Below are 18,740 nucleotides of genomic sequence, written 5' to 3' on the forward strand. Positions count from 1 at the left end.
ATTTTGGCCATCCGAGGTCATTTTAGGCCTCTTTTTAGAGCTGCAAGGTTGCGGACAACAGTTCGAGATACCCTGCAATTTCAGTTGTGTCTGCCGTATATAGGTGCACATGTTACAGATTTCAGATCTGTAAGTTCAAAGGTGTTTATCAATGAATAAACACAAGGTTTATCTGCAAATTGGTTGCAGATTGCATGTATTGTTGAGCAGATAGTGAAAAAGGCTGTCTGGTGTATTGCTGTAAACTGACTTACAAGACCAACAGCGTAGCTCAAGTCTGGCCTTGTAATGGTCATGTAGATCAAACTCCCCACTATCCTCCTGAACATAGTAGGGTCTTCTATCTCATCCCCAACATCAGCACTCAACTTTACATTCTGCTCCAACGGAACTGAAAGTGGTTTGCATGCTGTTATACCATACTTGGACAACATATCCAAGCCATACTGTCTTTGGGACAGCCATATACTATCATCACATCTGATCACCTCAATGCCAAGGAAGTACCTTAGCTCACCTAAATCCTTCATCTCAAACTTCTTCTTCAAAAAGTCCTTGACTTCAGCAATCCCACTATCACTATCACCTGTAATAATCAAGTCATCTATCTAGAAAGCCACATTTGGATGTAGTCAGACGCATATTGAGATATGTGAAGTTCACATTACATTATGGACTTTTCTATGAGGCAGGTACAGATGTACAGTTGTTTGGATACACGGATGCAGATTGGGCTGGTAGTATGTCTGATAGAAGATTTACCAGTGGATACATGTTCTCTCTTGGTAGTGCAGCAGTTACTTGGAGAAACAAAAAGCAATCTACAGTTGCTTTGTCGAGTACAGAGGCTGAGTATAGAGGTGCTGCTGTTGCAGTATGTGAGCTAGTATGGCTGCAAGAGTTATTGGCTGATTTAGATGTGCAGGTGGAAGGTCCAGTTGTCATTTATTGTGACAACATGAGCAGTATATAGTTGGCTAGGAACCTTGTGTTCCATGCCAGGACAAAACATATTGAGGTACACTACCACTTTGATAGAGAGAAGGGACTAGTAGGTGAGATTGACTTGGTGTATGTCAGCACACAGGATCAGATAGTTGACATCTTCATGAAGGCATTGGGTACAGAGAAACTTCAAAAGTTTCGAAGCTTACTTGGAGTTGCAGAGATGCAGTTGAGCTTGAGGAGGAGTGTTGAGATGACAAGCTCAACACATGCAGACATTAATGATGGACCGCCTAGTTAGATGGGTCCACACGTCTACACTTAGCACGTCGGTGGTCATTATGACTCTCACATGGCCACTGACTTATTATATTCAGGTTGTTACACCTATTTACAGCTGGTATAGTTATAGCGCCAGTCAACTAGTGTAGTCGGTTATGCATTATTTGACTTAGTAGGCCACTTTCCTTTATGTTGTATCTTATCTATACTTTGTGTACATTGTAAAAGAGTGTGGAAGAAGAAGAAGAAACCAGCAAGAAAATGTTTTGGTCTCCATCTCTCTTCTTGTCTCTTGAGTGAGCTTCTCCTTGTGCATTCTGTGTATGCTCGGCGCAGCATCTTGAGCAAGTCCCCCCACCACGCAATTCTTGACACCCTGATACTCGCTGTAGTACCTCCTTGTCTGCCATCCTGTACACCTCCCGCCATGTCCTGATGGAACAAGCCGGACCGGCCTTCCACTCAGGCCTCCCACCCAGCCCACTGGATGTCGGGGCGCTCACCTATTTGTGCCTCTTCTCTATCTTTGACCTGGAGGTTCCAGATCATCGGCTGACGGTCTATTTCCTCCTGGCAACCCGAGGGGCTTTGGATTAGGGCCTTACAGAGGCCCTACCACACGCGAAGTAGGCTACGCAGGAAAGGTGATCTGGGCGGGGTAATCTGGGCTGAAGTGAAGATCCATCTTAGGGACGGCCTCCACTTCCCGCCAAGCCTCGGTTTATAGTCTTGAAGGCCCTCCTGCAGTAAGACCTTCCAGGTCTGCCTGCCTGGTGTGAGACCGCAGACAACTAGCTTGCCCAAGAGAGCCATACTCTGATATTTTGGGTCTATGATCCCAAGCCCTCCCTCTGATCGATGTCGTATGATGGTCGCCCACGCCAACTTGGCCCTGGAGTCTCTGGAGCCATTAGACCCCGACCAAAGGAAATTCCGCACCAGGCGGTGAAGTTGCCCTTCATACGATGAGGAGAAACACCAAGACGAGGCAATGTACGAGGCCGTTGCTAGGAGGACCTGGTTAACTACCAGGGCTGGACCGGCTAGTGAGAGGCGAGCCGTGCTCTAGTAGGTTAGTTTCCTCCTAATAGAATCTAGAACAGGAAGAAACTGCTGGGCAGGAATGATATCAAGTCCCACCTGGAACCCTAGGTATCGGACGGTTTGCCCTCTGCTCACCCATCTAAATCCCAAGTGGACTCCCCACTCCGTTCTAGAGTCTGGGTCTGTGAGAAAACCAACCGACTTTTGCCAGTTGATTTTCGCACCCGCTGCAACACAGAACACATCAAGAGCCAGCCTCATTCTTTCCAGCATCACCTCATCGTTCTCTATGTAGAGTCCTGTGTCGTTTGCGTACTCTGAGTCTAACAACTCAGTCTCCTCTCTCACTAGAAGTCGGAGGCCGCGTAGTCCACTCACACGTGACCTGAGGAAGTGAGACATCACCTCTGCAAAGAGTAGGAACAGGTATGGGGCCAGGGGGCAGCCCTGTTGGATCGATCTCTCCAGCCGGGCCTCCTCTCACCTTCCGCCTATGAGAACCCTGCTCGTGGCTGATCTGTACAGGCCGGAGAATCCAAGCATGGGGAAATCCTAACTTCACCATGGTACCCTCTAGGAAATCCCAGTCCACCCTGTCATAGGATTTCTCGAAGTCCAAGAGTAGTACTGCGAGTCTTTGCCCATTGTGCCGAGCCCACTCTGTTGCCTCAAAGAATGTAAATACATTGTCTAGGATGCTCCTATCCTGGACAAAGCCTATCTGTGTGTCATGAATGATGTTTGGTAGCACATGGCGTAATCGTCTACCAATCATCTTTGCTAGAGCCTTATAGGCCACAGACAATAAGGTGATCGGTCTCCACTGGGATAGCTTCAACCGGTCTCTCCCTTTGGGGAGAAGACTAATAAGGCTTGCCGAGAGCCTCCCTGGCATCTGTCCTGAGGTGAATATCTCTTGGAAAGCACTTAGTAGGGGATCCTTCACCACCTCCCGATAGGTAGTTAAGAAGGCCTTAGAGAGGCCATCCTCCCCCAGGCATTTTTGCCCGTCGTGTGTATGGAAAGCCTCCTCTAGTTCCTTCTCTGTGAAGGGGACTAGGAGGGCGTGTCTTGTCTCCTCCGTGACGAGGGACGAGATATGATCTCATACCTGCTGTGTGCATCTCTGTCCTCTAATTGAAGCTGTCTCCTGCTGGAAGAGGCGCGTGTAATAGTCGGTGCCAATCTCCATCACCTTATCAGGGCTAGAACGGGTCCTCCCATACTGGTTCCTAAGGCTGCGTATTTGCTCTCCCGCGGTGCGGGGCTGGTGCACCTAGAAGAACTCCCTGCACATCCTGTCTCCCTTTTGCACCCCAAAAGGCTGTTGAAGTGCGGAAAGAGAACTCCGAGCACTTGTCCTCTAGGCCAACAATGGCTGCAGGCGCGCGCACCTCCTGTGCGTGGAGAATGGGGTCCCCTGGTGCCTCCTGCAACAATCTCTGCGTAGCTACCAGGTCCCGCCGGAGTGCTCTCTTCTCCTCCTAGCACTGCTGCTTGGCAGGGCTGCTTCTTGGCAAATTTTGCTTGACTCGGCTAGGACCTTTGCAACCTCCTTTGCTATCCTGTCCCTCCTAACCCACTCTCTGGTCCAGATCTGCTCTATTTGTCTCAACACCTCCTCCCTCCTATAGATCGAGTCAGGGATCTGACAGGATCGTGTATCTAGGGTGGATGTTGGGGGTCAAGTGCTAGGAGAACCGGGCAGCGATCGGATAATGTGGTGCTTGCCAATTGCTCAATCTGGCCTCCGCGAGAACCTCCCCACTCTCCCACATAAAACCTGTCCAACCGCTCCAGTAAGGCTCCACCTAGCCGCTTGTAACCCTAGGAAAAGTCCAACGACCTCTCCCTCTTGTGGAAGGCAGGGTCTTTCCAGGCATCCCGTGCTCTGATTGCAAGCAAAAAGACCTGCCCTGGTAGTTTCTTCCTCTACCCTGCTGGTCCTCCAAAGCCTCGAGATTGTTGAAATCTCCTCCAATAATCCAGGAGTCCACCTCTAGGAGTCCATCTACAATCTCCACCCAGAACCTGCTGCGTGCCCTAATCTCTGTAGGGGCATAGACACTGAGGACTCCAATACACGAGTCCCCAATATCCAGTCTGATCCATAGAGCCCTTCCTGCCACTATCGTCCCGTGGTCTCGTACACAAGTGGGTGAGACTCGGGCCAATAGAGGTACATACGCCTCCGCTCCTGCCGTGGGCACCTATGGCTTGCTCCCAATAAGTATGCGAGCTGCTCGGAAGTACCTTCCCAACCCGCTGAGTTTGGGCGAGGGTGAGCTTGTGCTCCTGCAGTAGCAAGACGTCTATCTGTCCAGCGAGGGTAGGCTGCAGCTCCTGCCAGACAATCAGCTTCCTCGAGCCACGTGCCCACTGTAGTGGAGACTGTTCACATTTCAGGATGCAAGATGTAGGCTCATGGGGAAACCTGTGACTGACCGAATAGGCATCTGTTCGGTGTGGAAGCTGCAGATGAGGAGGAGAGACTGCGAAGCATGCAGGTACGTTTTGCCGCCGGTCTGGATGGTGAGCTCCAGTCTCCCATGGTGGCCCTCGGCTGGACCATAGGGGTGATAGATGCTCCAGGTGATACTATCAATGCATCTATTAGCCATGCTGAAAACCGCGACTCTGTACACTGGTAGAAGTGGGCTGTTTGTGCCAGGGGCCACTCGATCACGTCCCTTGGCGCTCCCCACTATGGGGGGGCTCGAAAGATAATGCTCAAATGCGGGACGTCGGCGCCAGCCCACTAGTTAATGTCCATCATGCAACCTAGCCACTGTTGTGCGAACAATGCTAGTCCTTTATCTCCCATCCACTGGGAGATGTGATCCGCCACCTGACTCTTCAATTCCTCCTCAATCTGTATAGTCGTCCACTCCTCTGAGAAAGATGACTGAAAAAAGAAAGCGTAGTTTGGTCCATCCGGTGGTGCTAGTAGGTGGACCTTGCCCCTCCTTGACTTACAAACCACGAAGATCCCCACCTCTAGAGGTAGTGAGAACTCTCCGCGGTCCGTAACTCGTAGGTAAGACCATGGGCCACTGCGGAAAAACTCTTGTGGCAGCAGTTGTGCCTGTCTCGGGAAAGTATGGCAGGTGACAGGGGCAGATGAGCTGGTGGCTGTGTGGACGGGGGGGGACTGCTGGTGTGCAAAGGAGGTAGGTGTGTGTGGCTCATCACCTCCTGTGGGAGGAGGGGGGGTGGGTCTGGGGGGGCTCACCTGACCTGGGTGCGGATCAGGGGGGGTGCTCGGTAGGGGGGGTAATGGGGGTGGAGTGGATCGAGCTATGGTGGGATGGCTAGAGATGCATGGTGGGTGTAGGGGAGGGTGGTAGCCCTAGCAAGGGGGGGCTGTGGGCCAAGGTTAGTGGAGGGAGGGGGGTGAATGTGGGGGGGTGGGGGTGGGGTGAGGGGCCTGTGGGGGCTCAGGCGAGGCAGTCTGTGGCGCCTGTGGAGAAAATGGGGGGATTGGTCCTGTCGGGTGGCGCGGACAAGGGGAGGGGTTGTGGAGTGCTCTGCCGAAAGGGGGCTGCTCGTCCGCCATCACCCTGCTAATGAGGTTGGGCCTGAGGGGCTGGCTGCTCCCCCCCTTGCCGTCTCCCTCTCTGTCGCCTCTGGACCCTTGTGAAACTATCAGCGTCACCTGCGGACTTGTGGGCAGAGCTGCCTTGGCTCCAAACCGTGTACAAACTGTTGCCTGATGCCCAAGTCGTGGCAGCGCAAGCACTGCCCTGGTTGCCCAGTCACAATGACCTGGTGCCTAAAGGAATGCCTGCCTGCCTCAATCTCTAGGAACTGTGGGATATTCTTGACCTCCTTCACTGCTAGCCGTACCTTTGGGACCCCTGCCGCTATCACTGCATGCGCGAAGGACAGTGTCGAAGAGCCTCCCAAAGTCTTCCACCAACTGGCGGTACTCAATCACCAGGCCGGGGAAGAGAAGGGTGACCGGGTGCCGAAGAAACCTGTTGTGGAGTGCAAACGCCTCCACAGTGAAGCGACTGTACCAAGGGACCATGTATATGACCCCCTTCGTGGATGCATATGGTGAACTGGCAAGTAGCTTGCAAGTTGCGTCTGCCGAACTGAGGCGGACCATGAAATCCCTTGGCCCAAGAAGACCGCCTCCATGATCTGCGCCGTGCCGATGCTCAGAGTGGAGTGGAGCCAGTCCTGAAGCTGGGCCGTGGCTAGGGAATGTCCTACTATCTAACCATTAATTGCTGTTTCCATTAGCTTCAGCTCCTTAGCTCGGACGGCTAAGAGCTGCTCCTCAGAGAGGACTACGGGCAAGGTGTTCGACTGGGGGGCACTCGGTGAGTGCGCCGGTGTTTGACCAAAGGTTTCCATTGCACGTTTCTTCTGGGAGAACCTACCTATCGCGCTGCTGTGTTGCTGAATGGGGAGTTGCTGCAGGGGGAGGGAGCAACTGGAGGGGAGGGGGGAAGGGGGGGGGGGTTTTCTGTTTTCAATGGCGGTGGTGTTGCAGCCTGATAGCGGGCCAGGCCTCCCGTCAAGGCAGCACTCGGGAGGGGGGGGGGGGGGAGTAGAGCACTCTCTACATCAGCACACAAAAGGATCACATTAGAATTGCTCATAGCAGTCATGAATGTATCCCAACTCTCTAGTAGAGTGCAAAGCAAGAAAGTAGCCTTGAATTCCTCATCAATCATGAACTTCAAGGCAACCAGCTGGTTGAAAATTGAGTTAAATTCACTCAAGTGAGTAGACATTGCTGTACCCTCTTTCATACATAAATCCATAAGCTTTTTCAGCCAATACACTTTGCTTGCAGCACTCTTTTGTGCATATAGTTCTTCTAGTCTAGTCCATATAGCATATGCAGAATCCAAACCTTCAATGTTGAAGAGCAAGGCATTAGAAATCGATAGCTCTATGGTTGAGCGTGCAAGCTCATTTAACTCATTTCAATCGTCTTGATCCATGTCTGCGGGCTTTGCCCCTTTGGTTTTGATCAGCTTTGCCTGCTTCTTTTGCAACAGGATATTGTAGCACTGCTTTTGCCAAACTGCAAAGTTATGTGCGCCTTTAAGCTTCTTTAAGTGCATAAAATTACTGCTGTCATTGCTGCAAGCCATGATTTTCAGCCCAAATGTGACAAAAAAACTAGCAAATGCAGGCCCAAAACTGTCACCCAAGTGACCAAGGTACAAACAAGTACCAATCAACAAGAAATGACCACGCTGAAGCACAGATTTCAGATCTGTAATTAAATTTTCAGAAGCACCAAACCATGTGCTACAGCATTATCCAACTAATTACAGCTGTTCCAAGGGCATATGCATCACATTACATGAAGAATCCCAAAATTTCAGCTGCAATTTCTGTTGTACATGTATCCACGGGCATAAAATTTGACACGAACGGTCAAAAGCGTTAAAATATTGTGCTCAAAGCATCAAACACACATCCGCATTTTCTTTGTTATGCATATAATAGGCCAATTTTGCCAAAATAGGGAAATTTCAGCAAAACCCCCAAATTTTACCAAGTGTTGATGTCCAAATTGTGTGGAATTCAACCTGCATGTACATAAAATGACCCAATGCTGCAATCGATTTTGCCCAAATTGCAAAAGCCCCAAATTGCACGGGGTCCAATGTGTCTCAATGTTGAGAAATTGGGTTAATTTTAGCCCAATTTGTGCATGTACATTAAAAGCCCCAAATGTCGGGGACAAAATGTCACAAATTCTTGCAATTTCTGAGACAGATATCACTGTTGCATCTTGCTCGCACCAAATCTGGACAAATCCCCAAATTTTCCAAGTCCTGCATGTACCAAATCCGGACAAATCCCCAAAATTTCCAAGTCCTGCATGCACTAATTTCAGTGAAATTGAAAGAATTTCACTAAAATGTAAAAAGTCCCAAAATTCCCGGGCAAATGTGCACCGAATTTGCAATTGTTGAGTCAGATTGTCCAATTCTGTGTTGAGATCCCCGAATTCGGGAAAAGCCCCAAATTTCTGGCTCAATTTTGCATAGATTTTGGACACTATGCTTGCGCGTGGGAACACCTGGAGGAGAGGAGGCAAAAGTAATCTCAAATATTTTTGGAAAAACAAGAGGAGAAAAAATTGCAGGTCAATGGGCCATTCAGGTCCGTGACCTGTCGTGCCTACCAAATGGCCACTCGCTGGTCGCCTGCTGAAGTCGTCAGGTCTGCTACAATTGCCGTCAGTTGGTCGCCTATCAGCTGCTGCCCGTCGTGCACTTGGTCCATGTCAATTTATTCTTCTGGGTCTGCTTTAAGAACTAGAAAAGTTCCAAAAGAATATGACTAGCTAGCGGCAAATTTTGGGTGGCTTAAATACACTCTAGCCCACAAATTTTTTCTTGCAGAGGTGGACTACTTGAACTTCTCCAATTTCAGCTTCTTAAGTCACATACACAATCTGAGAGGGGTGTGTCAGAGTGCAGCGGTGCGGAAGCGTAGGACTGAGAGAGAGAGAACGCAGAGAGAGAAGAGAGAGAAAGAGACAGTGGAAGATGAAGATCTGCTGTATAAAGTGTGTTGAATACAAAGATATGCAGATATATACATGGGCGCAGTGCGCTGGACTGCGTGTCTCCACCTCGACGATGCAACCTGCTGTTCACCTCGAAGTCCGCTGCAATCTGCACTGTCTCTTGTCTGAAATCTGCGAACAGAGACGCAATCTGCGCGTGTCATCGGTCTGTAATCTGCGAGCAGAGAAGTGTAGGAGACTGCTGGAGATGCCGGCTATTTATAGCTAGAAATCTGGGGAAAAATGAGGCGCCAGAAAACTGCATCCAACTGGTAAACAGGCCATCTCCTATGGCCAGCTAAGGCAAGAACAGCTCTAATGGTTGCCATACGAGTTGTGGGGGCAAAAGTATCATGACAATCAATCCCTGGGTGCTGTGCAAAACCTTTAGCAACAAGGCGAGCCTTGTGCTTATCCAAAGAACCATCGCTAAGGTATTTGGTCTTGAAGACCCACTTGACGCCAATCACCTTCTTATTCGGGGGGTGGGGCACGAGTGACCAAGTGCCATTCCTCTCAATAGCCTCCAACTCGGCTTCCATAGCTTTCTTCCATGGTGTGGAGTGTAAAGCCTCCTTCACGGAGGTGGGCTCTTGATCCTGCATAACACGGGTCATCAAACAATAGTTAGAGCAAACAAGCTCCGTAGAATGTGCCTGGTGCCGCCGTGACCGCCGTGGACCATCCTGCGGTCCCCACTCCTTAGGAACCCCCTCGATCCTTGGATCACGGAGTGTGTCATGCGCCCATCGAGGAGGAGGCCGAACCTCCCCTCGTCTCTCTCCATCAGCAGAAGACTTTGGAATATCCACTGGTGGTAACTCCTCAGGGGCGACCGGTGGAACAGTAGACTCTTTGTCAGAAACATAATCATAATCAAAAGGCACGGGCTCCAATGGAACTGTAGCAGGAGCCCAACTCTCCCCTGGATCTCCAAGAATGGGATGCTCCTCACCCGCTGCTATGGCCGGAACCTCCACAAACCGCACAACTCGACTGGTGTACACATCCCGCTTGACGGGATCATACAGATGATAGCCTTGGGACTGAGAGTTGTAGCCAACAAACACCTGTCTTCGGGAAGCTGCTTTAAATTTATCACGATGAGCCTTGGGAATGTGAACATAGGCATCACGCTCAAAGATCCTAAAATAAGAAACATCGGGCTTAGTTCCAAAGTAAGCCTCAAAGGGTGTCATCCCATCAACGGCCGAAGTAGGGGATCGATTAAGGATGTGGGCTGCAGTAGCCACAGCCTCAGCCCACAGAACCTGAGGGGTCTGTCATGGTGTGCGCCATCTCGATCACACTGCGGTTTTTCCGTTCAAGAATGGCATTTTCTTGAGGAGTGTTGGTATTGGCAAACTCTTGGTGAATACCTTTATCTGCACAAAACCGAGCAAACTCATTAGAAACAAATTCACCGCCCTTGTTGGATCGCAAGGTCTTTAACTTCCGGCCCGATCGGTTCTCCTCAAAGAGAAGCCAATCCTTGAAGTGTGAGAAAGCTTCTGACTTTAATGCCAAAAAATAGGCCCATGTCATCTTGCTGTAGTCATCTATGATCAGCATGAAGTACGAGCTCCCACGCAAGGACTCATTCCTCATAGGGCCACATAGATCCGTAGATACAAGCTCTATCGGTGAAGTAGACCGCCGCGAAGCTGTGTGGGGAATGGCATCCCTATGCTGCTTTCCCCTAATGCAGGAGATACATGGCTGCTGGCTCACCATTATATCCGGCAACCCTCGAACAAGCTGTCCACGTGACGCCCTCCGAAGATAATCATAGTTGAGGTGACCAAACCGAGCATGCCATAACTCTGACTGTGACTGAGAGGTAAGAAGAAGAGTAGAGAGGGCGGTGGAAGACTTCAATTTATAAATGCTGTTCTCCTCATATCCGGATGATAAAACCTTCCTCGATCCACGATCAAGGACTCGCACCGAAGTACTGTCAAACTCCACCAAAAGGCCAAGGGAGCAAATCTTATGAACTGACAGTAGATGGTACCGTAAGCTTGGTACATGCAAAACTTCTAAGGTATGGGTACCACCTCGTCCATCTGGAATAAGCTGCATCTTACCCCGACCTGCAATAGATACTGAAGAGCTATCTCCAATGAGAATCTGCCCACGCGAGGGTCGCAACTGGGCAACACCATCTGATGAAGGAGTCATGTGCCGGGAGGCACCACTATCAACGATCCACTCTCGAGCCTGGGGATCCGTCATCGTAGCATCAGAAGCATTCGGTGAAGAGTCCTCAATGACAGCTAGATGAAGAAATGCAGGTGATGAGGGTGCAGCCACCGCTCCAGAGTCCTTTGTGTCCTTCTTGTTGGTGTCCTTCTTGTCTTTGTCAGGGCAATCCTTCTTCCAATGGCCAGTCTTTCCACAAATATGACATGTGGATTCTTTGTCCTTGTCCTTGTCCTTGTCCTTCTTTGACTTGTTATCCGCCTTCTTCTTCTTTTGGTCCTTCCCCTTCTTCTGAGAGGCTTGACCTGTCAACGCCTCCGACTTGGAAGCATTTTGTCCCTTTAGCTGTTCCTGTTGGTCCAAGACCATAGGAACCAACTCTTCCCACCGAAGAGTAGACTCCCGCCCCGAAGCAATGAGGGCAGAGTAGAATGTACCGAATCGTGGCGGCAACTGGGACAATAGTGTGATCGCCATGTCTTCGGAGGAAATCGGCTTCCCCGCATTCTAAACCTACATCTGAAGCTGCCTTAGCTTGTTGATGCTGTTCACCTCGAAGTCCGCTGCAGTCTTGCACTGTCTCCTGTCTGAAATCTGCGAACAGAGACGGAATCTGCGCATGTCAGCGGTCTGTAATCTGTGAGTAGAGAAGTGTAGGAGATTGCTGGAGATGTCGGCTATTTATAGCCAAAAATCTGGGGAAAAATGAGGCGCCAGAAAATTGCCTGTCGGCTGCATTAAATGCTTCCGACTGCCTGCACAGGTCGGACTGCCACGTGGCAGTCCGACTGTGCAGTCCGACTGCACACTGCGGCTGCCTGTCCGACTGCACTGGCTGTGACCGCTAACAGGGTGTTAGTGATTTGTTCCTGACGTTGAGTTAGTGGGACAATAGGAGTACTATCCACTTTACCCAATTGTAGATATTTTTTTTGCGCAGTGATTTTCAGCCTACCCTACTTTCTCATTTCTTGTGCAGGTGCATGTCTATTGAAGGTACCCCTAGGCTCATTCTTCTTGGTCACTTGGCCCTTGTTACACTCTTTAGCACTATGTCCACGGGTTGTCATTGTATTTCAGCTTTTGCTATCTATGTAGTTGAGTTTCTTGCTTGGGGTCTTCATGCCTCATGTTTGGAGATCCATTCCCACCGTTTTTACTCTCATTTTGACATGAGATTGCTGCATTGCTATGCATTTCTGACAAATTAAACTACTTTGCTTGACACCACCATTATATGCATGTAGAGGTTCTCCAAAGTAGATCAGTGTTAGCTCTATCTAGAATTATTGCAGTTCTACTGTACAGGCTTTCAGTGTGCTGGTGTGGGTGCACATGACACGTAATTGTCAAACAGATTACAGACCATTATGTGTTGTTGGAAAATGTGTGGGGTCATGTCACTGTTTTGTGCGGCTAAGCACATTCATTCCAGCAATGACACTTACCATACTTCCTGTTCATCAATTGCTTTGCTGCTACTGTCTATTGTGTTTGGTCAGCTATTCTTGGTTTCAGTGCAGTCTCTCACATTCTGCTGTGTACTTCAGACACTGCAATCTGCACACAACCCTTCACTTGCTTTGATGATTGCTGTGCCTTGTTCAACTGATCTGATGCTTGAGGTTTGTGTTGCTCAATAGCTTATTATGCCTCTGATGTTGTGGAAGATTCCCCTAAACCATTCATATTAACTGTTAAAGAGGCAATTCCACAAACTTTAAGTGATGAAATGGGGTCAAATATACTTCACAACAGTAAATGACCATAATATTGGTTGTGCATGCTATAACAATTGGACTGAACCGAAAATTAATTGTTGTTTCTGTGCCTAATGTAGTTTTTTGTCTGAATTTGCAGAGGACATGGGAGCAAGCAAAGCTTGCAGCAACTTTGGATGATGTTAGTAAGTGTTAGCCTATTACTAATTGGAGCTTGAACTGACAAAAATTTGAAGACTCTGGTTGTTCATATCCATTTTTGCTATCCAGTTGTGGCCACAGATGATGAGCGAATTGCAGATTCCTGCAGAAGTTTTGGGGCAGATGTGGTTATGACATCAGCATCTTGTCCAAATGGTAAGGGCTTACCTGCTTTTTATTTGTATAAATCTAATTTCCCAGCATATGGCTTACATTTTACAATGCAACCAGTTCCGTCTCTAGCATATTGCAATCCTGCTTCTAGGTACTGAGCGTTGCCAAGAAGCCTTGGGAAAGCTGAAGAAGAAGTATGACCTTGTAGTGAATATTCAAGGGGATGAACCACTCATTGATCCTGATATTATAGATGGTATTGCAAAAGCATTACAGGTATAAGGTGCTTTTGTTGTTACTGGCTTTTTTGTTGTCCGGTTTGAGGGAGCAACCACTTTTCATTGAAACCTTGGTACAGAAGATACTCGAAGTCTAAGTTGTACTAAAAAAGCACTCTAGACAAGGCAACATTCCTTATGTTTCTTGTCAAAGACTACTACGTATACCTACAGGCTAGAACACAACTGGAATCATAGAAATTGGATATGCAGAAACTGGAACTGCACTGAATTATTAGAATACTGAAACATGTCAAAAAATTGGAAGTCTTTGCATGAGACATGAACTGTTAGCCTGCCTCTTTTAGTCATGTCAGTCTGTCATCTCCTAGTTGTGAGATGTCAGAGTCTGACGGAGACGTAGGAGCTCTGGTAGTTTTAGGTGCATTTTCTTGGTTTTTGCACATATTAGTGTGCATTTCCTAGGCTGTCTACGGTCTAGGCTGCAGGTGTTAGTGCCTGTCAGTTTTGTTTCACACGTCGGGTGCCATGTCAGCAGGCGGCTGCATTTATTGCAGTTGGACTGCACATCATGCAGTCAGCCAGCATTTATAGCCCCCTACAGGAGCAGTGGCCAGTTTTGTCATTATGTGGCTGTATATAGCCAGCCCCCACACTTGGCAGATCACTTCTTCATTGCAGGCTTTGTAGATTGCACTTTTTGTCTCAAACACTCTCTAACTGTGGTGCTGCCATCATCATCAGCTTGATTTGGTGCCCTCATTGACACTGGGCTGTGTGCAGGGATTGTTCAGTCCATTCCCTTTTGTATCAGCATTCTTCTTTAGTTAGTGCAATATTCTTTCTTCATCTTTTGCTCTGTGTGTGTGTGTGTGTTTCTCTATTTGTTCCTATTTCTCTTTCTTTGTGCACTCTCACATGGTATCATCGGCTAAGTGAGGACATAGCTTAGAGATTTGTTATAGAGGAGATTCCCGGTCCCAAAACTCAGGCTCTACACCTTGGGTTCGCTGCAAACGCAGCCATATTTGGAGGATTTTTGCAAATGTGACATCATCTGTCAGCCAATCATCAGCTTTCTAACAAAAGTTAGTAGTATTTATTGCCCAGTCGTCAACATCCACTACCAGGTGGCAGCATTTATTGCCTAGTCGCTAGCTTTTAGAGTTTGCCGTCAACTTTTTGCAGGCGACATCCCTTTGGTGGTAGGCGACCGCATACTTGTGTGCAGGTGGCACATCTACATCCATTGTAGTTGACTCCTTCCTATCTTGTGTGCTGTTTCCGTCAAAATGCAGTTTTTTGGGTAATTGCAGGATCGAAGATGTCTTACTAGTTTATAGGCTTTGATGACTTAGAGGAGGAGGTTCTTTTCAGACAATCTTTTGAGCGGAGATGCAATTATCGCGGCTATCTTCGGTGGGAGGAGTCTTCTATTCGAAACCATCCCCCTTGTGTTCATCTATCATAGAAGGCTCCATCTGAAGTGAAGATGCCTTCCTTGATACCCTTGGTGTAGGTACCCATTCTACCTTCCTTACCCAAAAAAGACAAATTGGATGGTTCAAACTATTTGTTGTGGTCGTGTAAGGTAGAGTGTATACTTGATGCTTTTGACCTTTGGGAGCTAGTTTCTAACCCTATCCCCTGTCCAAAGGAGGACCCAAAAGATGGGACTTCTATGGACCGTATTGCCTTGTGGGATCGATTCAACTCAAGAGTCAGATCCTTTCTCTTTATGAGTTTGCAAGATTCTGTCCTTGTGTATGTTTGCAGGTTGAAGAAGGCTCCATTTGAAGTGAAGGTGCCTTCCTTGATACCCTTGGTGTAGGTGCCCATTCTACCTTTCTTACCCAAAAAAGACAAATTGGATGGTTCAAACTATCTGTTGTGGTCGTGTAAGGTGGAGTGCGTACTCCACGCTTTCGACCTTTGGGAGCTAGTTTCTAACCCTATCCCCTGCCCAAAGAAGGACCCAGAAGATGGGACTTCTATGGACCGTAATGTCTTGTGGGATCGACTCAACTCAAGATCCAGATCCTCTCTCTTTATGAGTTTGTAGGATTCTGTCATTGTGTATGTTTGTAGGTTGAAGACCGCGGTAAAAGTATGGAGGAAGCATGTGTCCTTGTATCAGCACAAGACGTTTGCCCACAAGATTTTCTTGACAAGAAGTTGCAGATGCTCAATATTGATGACTCCTCTTCCATGGAGGAGCATATCACTAAGATGGAGGACATGAGGGGTGAGCTTGCCTCTCTTGGTTGGATGATATCCCCTGAAGACATGGCTATGATCCTTTTGACTCAACTACCATCTCCTTGGTTCGATGGCTTCTACACCAACCTTATCACATCAAGGATCCGCGAGACACTCTTATGGGAGGAGCTTTCAGCACTTGCCTTGGAGCATGACAAGCGACTTAGAGAGGTTGGGGTCAATGGTTCTGGCTTCACTAAGGCATTTTGCTATAGGTATTGGTGGAGGGAAGAAGAAGGACAAGGACAAGGAAAAGAAGTAGGAGGACAAGAAGGAAGAGGAGGAGGAGAAGAAGCCCAAGTGCCCACATTGTGGGAAGGGCACTCATCTGAGAAGTGCTAGTAGGACCCCCATTTCAAGCCGAAGGAGAAGGATTTGAAGGATTCGAAGGTGATCCCAACTACATCAGATTTTGTCTTTGTGTATGTCTTGCCAAGAAGAATACAACTCTTGTTTCTTCCACACAGGAGAAGCCTTGGCTTGTGGATAGTGGGGTCTCTTCCCACATGACCTATAGGCGAGATTGGCTTTAAAGACATGAGTTCTAGAGGGGGCACAATCACCATTGGTGACAATTTTACTGTTCCCGTTTGAGGAGTGGGGGCTATTCCCTTATTACCAGCTAGGCAATCTTCTTCAGCCAGAGTTCTTTATGTACGAGATTTGGGTTTTAACCTATTACTTGTTCATGCTCTTACACAACTCGATGTATGCGTTGCCTTTACATAGGATGTAGTGACAGTGGAGGATGATTCTATTGGTGCAATTCTTTGGACTAGTCCATAGGAGGGTGGGCTTTACATGGTCACAACATTTGCCGTGAGGTCTTTCCATGAGCTTGGGCTGCTTAGGCATGCTCGTTATGGTCATTTGAACATTGATGCTATTTGACGGGCTTCTCGGAAGAAGATGGTGGGAGGATTCTAGATTTCCCTCCTATTCACACTTTGCACTTTGTGCCCTAGCTGTTTGAGGGAAAGTAGCATAGGCATCCACATCTACTGGTAGCCACTAGGAGGGCTGCTACACCGCTAGAGTTGGTGCACACCGACCTTTGTAGTCCTGGGCTTAGTCTTCCTTGAGAAGGCCAAGTATTTGATGCTGATTCTAGACTACTTGAGTCATTATGTGTGGCCTTATTTTTTGGAGTGCAAGAGCGAGACATACTCTTGATTTTGCAAATAGAAGGTGTTCGCGGAGACGCAAACTACTTCCAAAGTTTGTGGCACCTCTTTTCTCAGTTTTGCAAGGGTTACACTATTCGGGTGGTGTATTCCCATTTGAACACACCATCAGAGAATGGTGTGGTGGAGCGTGCAAATCGGACCATGTTGGAGATGGCCCGATCAATGTTGGAGCATAGGGGTCTTTCTCATTCCCTTTGGGGTGAGACGGTGGATACTGCAGTTCACATTCGCAACCGATCCATGACTCTTGCATTATAGGACATGACTCCATATGAGGCTCTCTTTGGTGAGACGCCTTCAGTGTCTCACTTCTGCATCTTTTGGGTGTGATGTATTTGTCCATGTGGACAAGAAGAAGAGAAAGACAAAGCTTGACTCGAAGTCGAGGAAGCTTATCTTTGTGGGCTACAACACTACCACGAAGGGATATCGGCTCTGTAACCCGATGACACGGAAGATTGAGGTGAGCAGGGATGTGATCTTTGATGAGATTGTGGCCTTCAAGAATGCTATTGATGGTTCTATTGGAGGTTATTCTTCGTCATCGATTAACCCTTCCCAACCTTCAGTTCCTCTCCTTCCTTTCCAATTGCCTCTTAGCATCCCTTCTTCATCTTTGGCTCCTTCCCCTCCTCCTTCTCCACCTTCTACACCAGCTTTCCTACCACCTTTAACGAATGTGACTACTTCTTCTTCGCCGAGTACTCCTACCCCTTCAGCCTCCCCTCCGAGTCTTCTAGGGATGTTCAACCATTAGAGGGGGAGCCTTTTTCGGATGAGGAGGATTTACCTTCGCTTAGCGAGGAGAAGTCCCTTACACAGATAGGTGCATTGCAGGTATTGGAGGCTACTTAGTCTCCTTGCAGCAAGATGAGCCTATTTGGATTCCTCTTTGGTATCGGCGGCTCATGCAAGATTCAGGTGTTTCTCACTTTCTTGCTCCTCCTATAGGTCCATGTAGATCAGCTTTCTTATAGGCCCAGTGGCATAGTTCACTGTGCTCTTATGTCCCAGATTCTTCATGACAAAGAACCTACTACAGTTGAGGAGGCTCTTACACTGGATGTTTGGCATTAGCTCATGTAGGAGAAGCTCGATTCTATCAAGCGAAATCAAACTTGGGAGTTGATTCCATGTCCATGGAAGTGGAAGGTGATAGGTGTGCAGTGGGTCTATAAGACCAAGTACCTTGTAGATAGATCCTCGAATAAGCACAAAGCTAGGCTTGTTGCTAAGGGTTTTGCTGAGAGGGCAGGTTTGGACTATTTCGAGACTTTTGCATCTACGGCTTGGATGTCTACTCTTGGCTCTTGTAGCCCACCACTGGCTGGCTTGTTTATGAGATGGATATCAAATCCGCCTTCTAGAATGGTGTCCTTCAGGAGGAGATTTATGTTTCATAGCCTTCCGGCTTTCTTGTGCAGGGGAAGGAGGACCATGTCTACTAATTGTAGAAGGCCCTCTATGGCTTGAAGCAAGCTCCTAGAGCTTGGTACTAGAGGATTGATTGATTCTTTCTATAGAGTGGCTTCCATCAATCAGATCATGATCCCAATGTATATTACAAGCATAGAAACAGGGAACGCTTGTTCCGGCACTTAGGAACAGATTAATGCGTTCCAGGAGGTCCAAGTCCAGGAAATGCTAGCGGAACGTTCTAGCCCGTTCCGTGTCCCATTTCTGACCGTTCCGGGCCGTTCCCTAGCTGTTCCCTGGCTGTTCCCTATTTGGAATAGCCGTTCCAATAGTGGGGTATTAATAAAAAAAAAAAAACGTTGATCACGTCCTGTCCTGCCTTGCGCCAGTTGGTCCGACTCCTGCCTCTTGCCTGCCTAACTTGCCTCGTGCCTCTTGCGCCTCTCTCGACTGCCTGGCCTGATTGCCTAGTGCCCAATTGCCAGGGCCACCTCCCGCGACTCCCACCTCTCTCGCCTGCCTGGCGCCTCTCCCACCTGCCTAAAATTGATATATATCTCTAGATGAATCTAGGCTTAAGTGTTGA

General features: G+C 48.3%; 1 protein-coding gene and 1 pseudogene across 2 annotated transcripts in view; both read left to right on the forward strand.

The window, feature by feature from the left end:
* The window catches only part of LOC148018758 (uncharacterized), a 40,077-nt pseudogene extending 27,295 nt beyond the window's left edge, over nucleotides 1-12,782 (forward strand).
* Nucleotides 1-18,740, forward strand: part of CKS (Nucleotide-diphospho-sugar transferases superfamily protein) — a 108,635-nt gene that overhangs the window by 58,610 nt on the left and 31,285 nt on the right. For both annotated transcript variants that reach the window (XM_087701213.1, XM_087701212.1), the window contains exons 2-4: nucleotides 12,878-12,923; nucleotides 13,009-13,095; nucleotides 13,205-13,329. In XM_087701213.1, coding sequence (XP_087557339.1) covers nucleotides 12,878-12,923; nucleotides 13,009-13,095; nucleotides 13,205-13,329 — 258 coding nt within the window. The remainder of the gene's footprint in view (nucleotides 1-12,877; nucleotides 12,924-13,008; nucleotides 13,096-13,204; nucleotides 13,330-18,740) is intronic.

Source organism: Lygodium microphyllum, chromosome 20 (genome assembly GCF_053477565.2).
Source record: "Lygodium microphyllum isolate KBCC chromosome 20, Lygodium_microphyllum_v1.1.10, whole genome shotgun sequence".
Classification (NCBI taxonomy): Eukaryota; Viridiplantae; Streptophyta; class Polypodiopsida; order Schizaeales; family Lygodiaceae; genus Lygodium; species Lygodium microphyllum.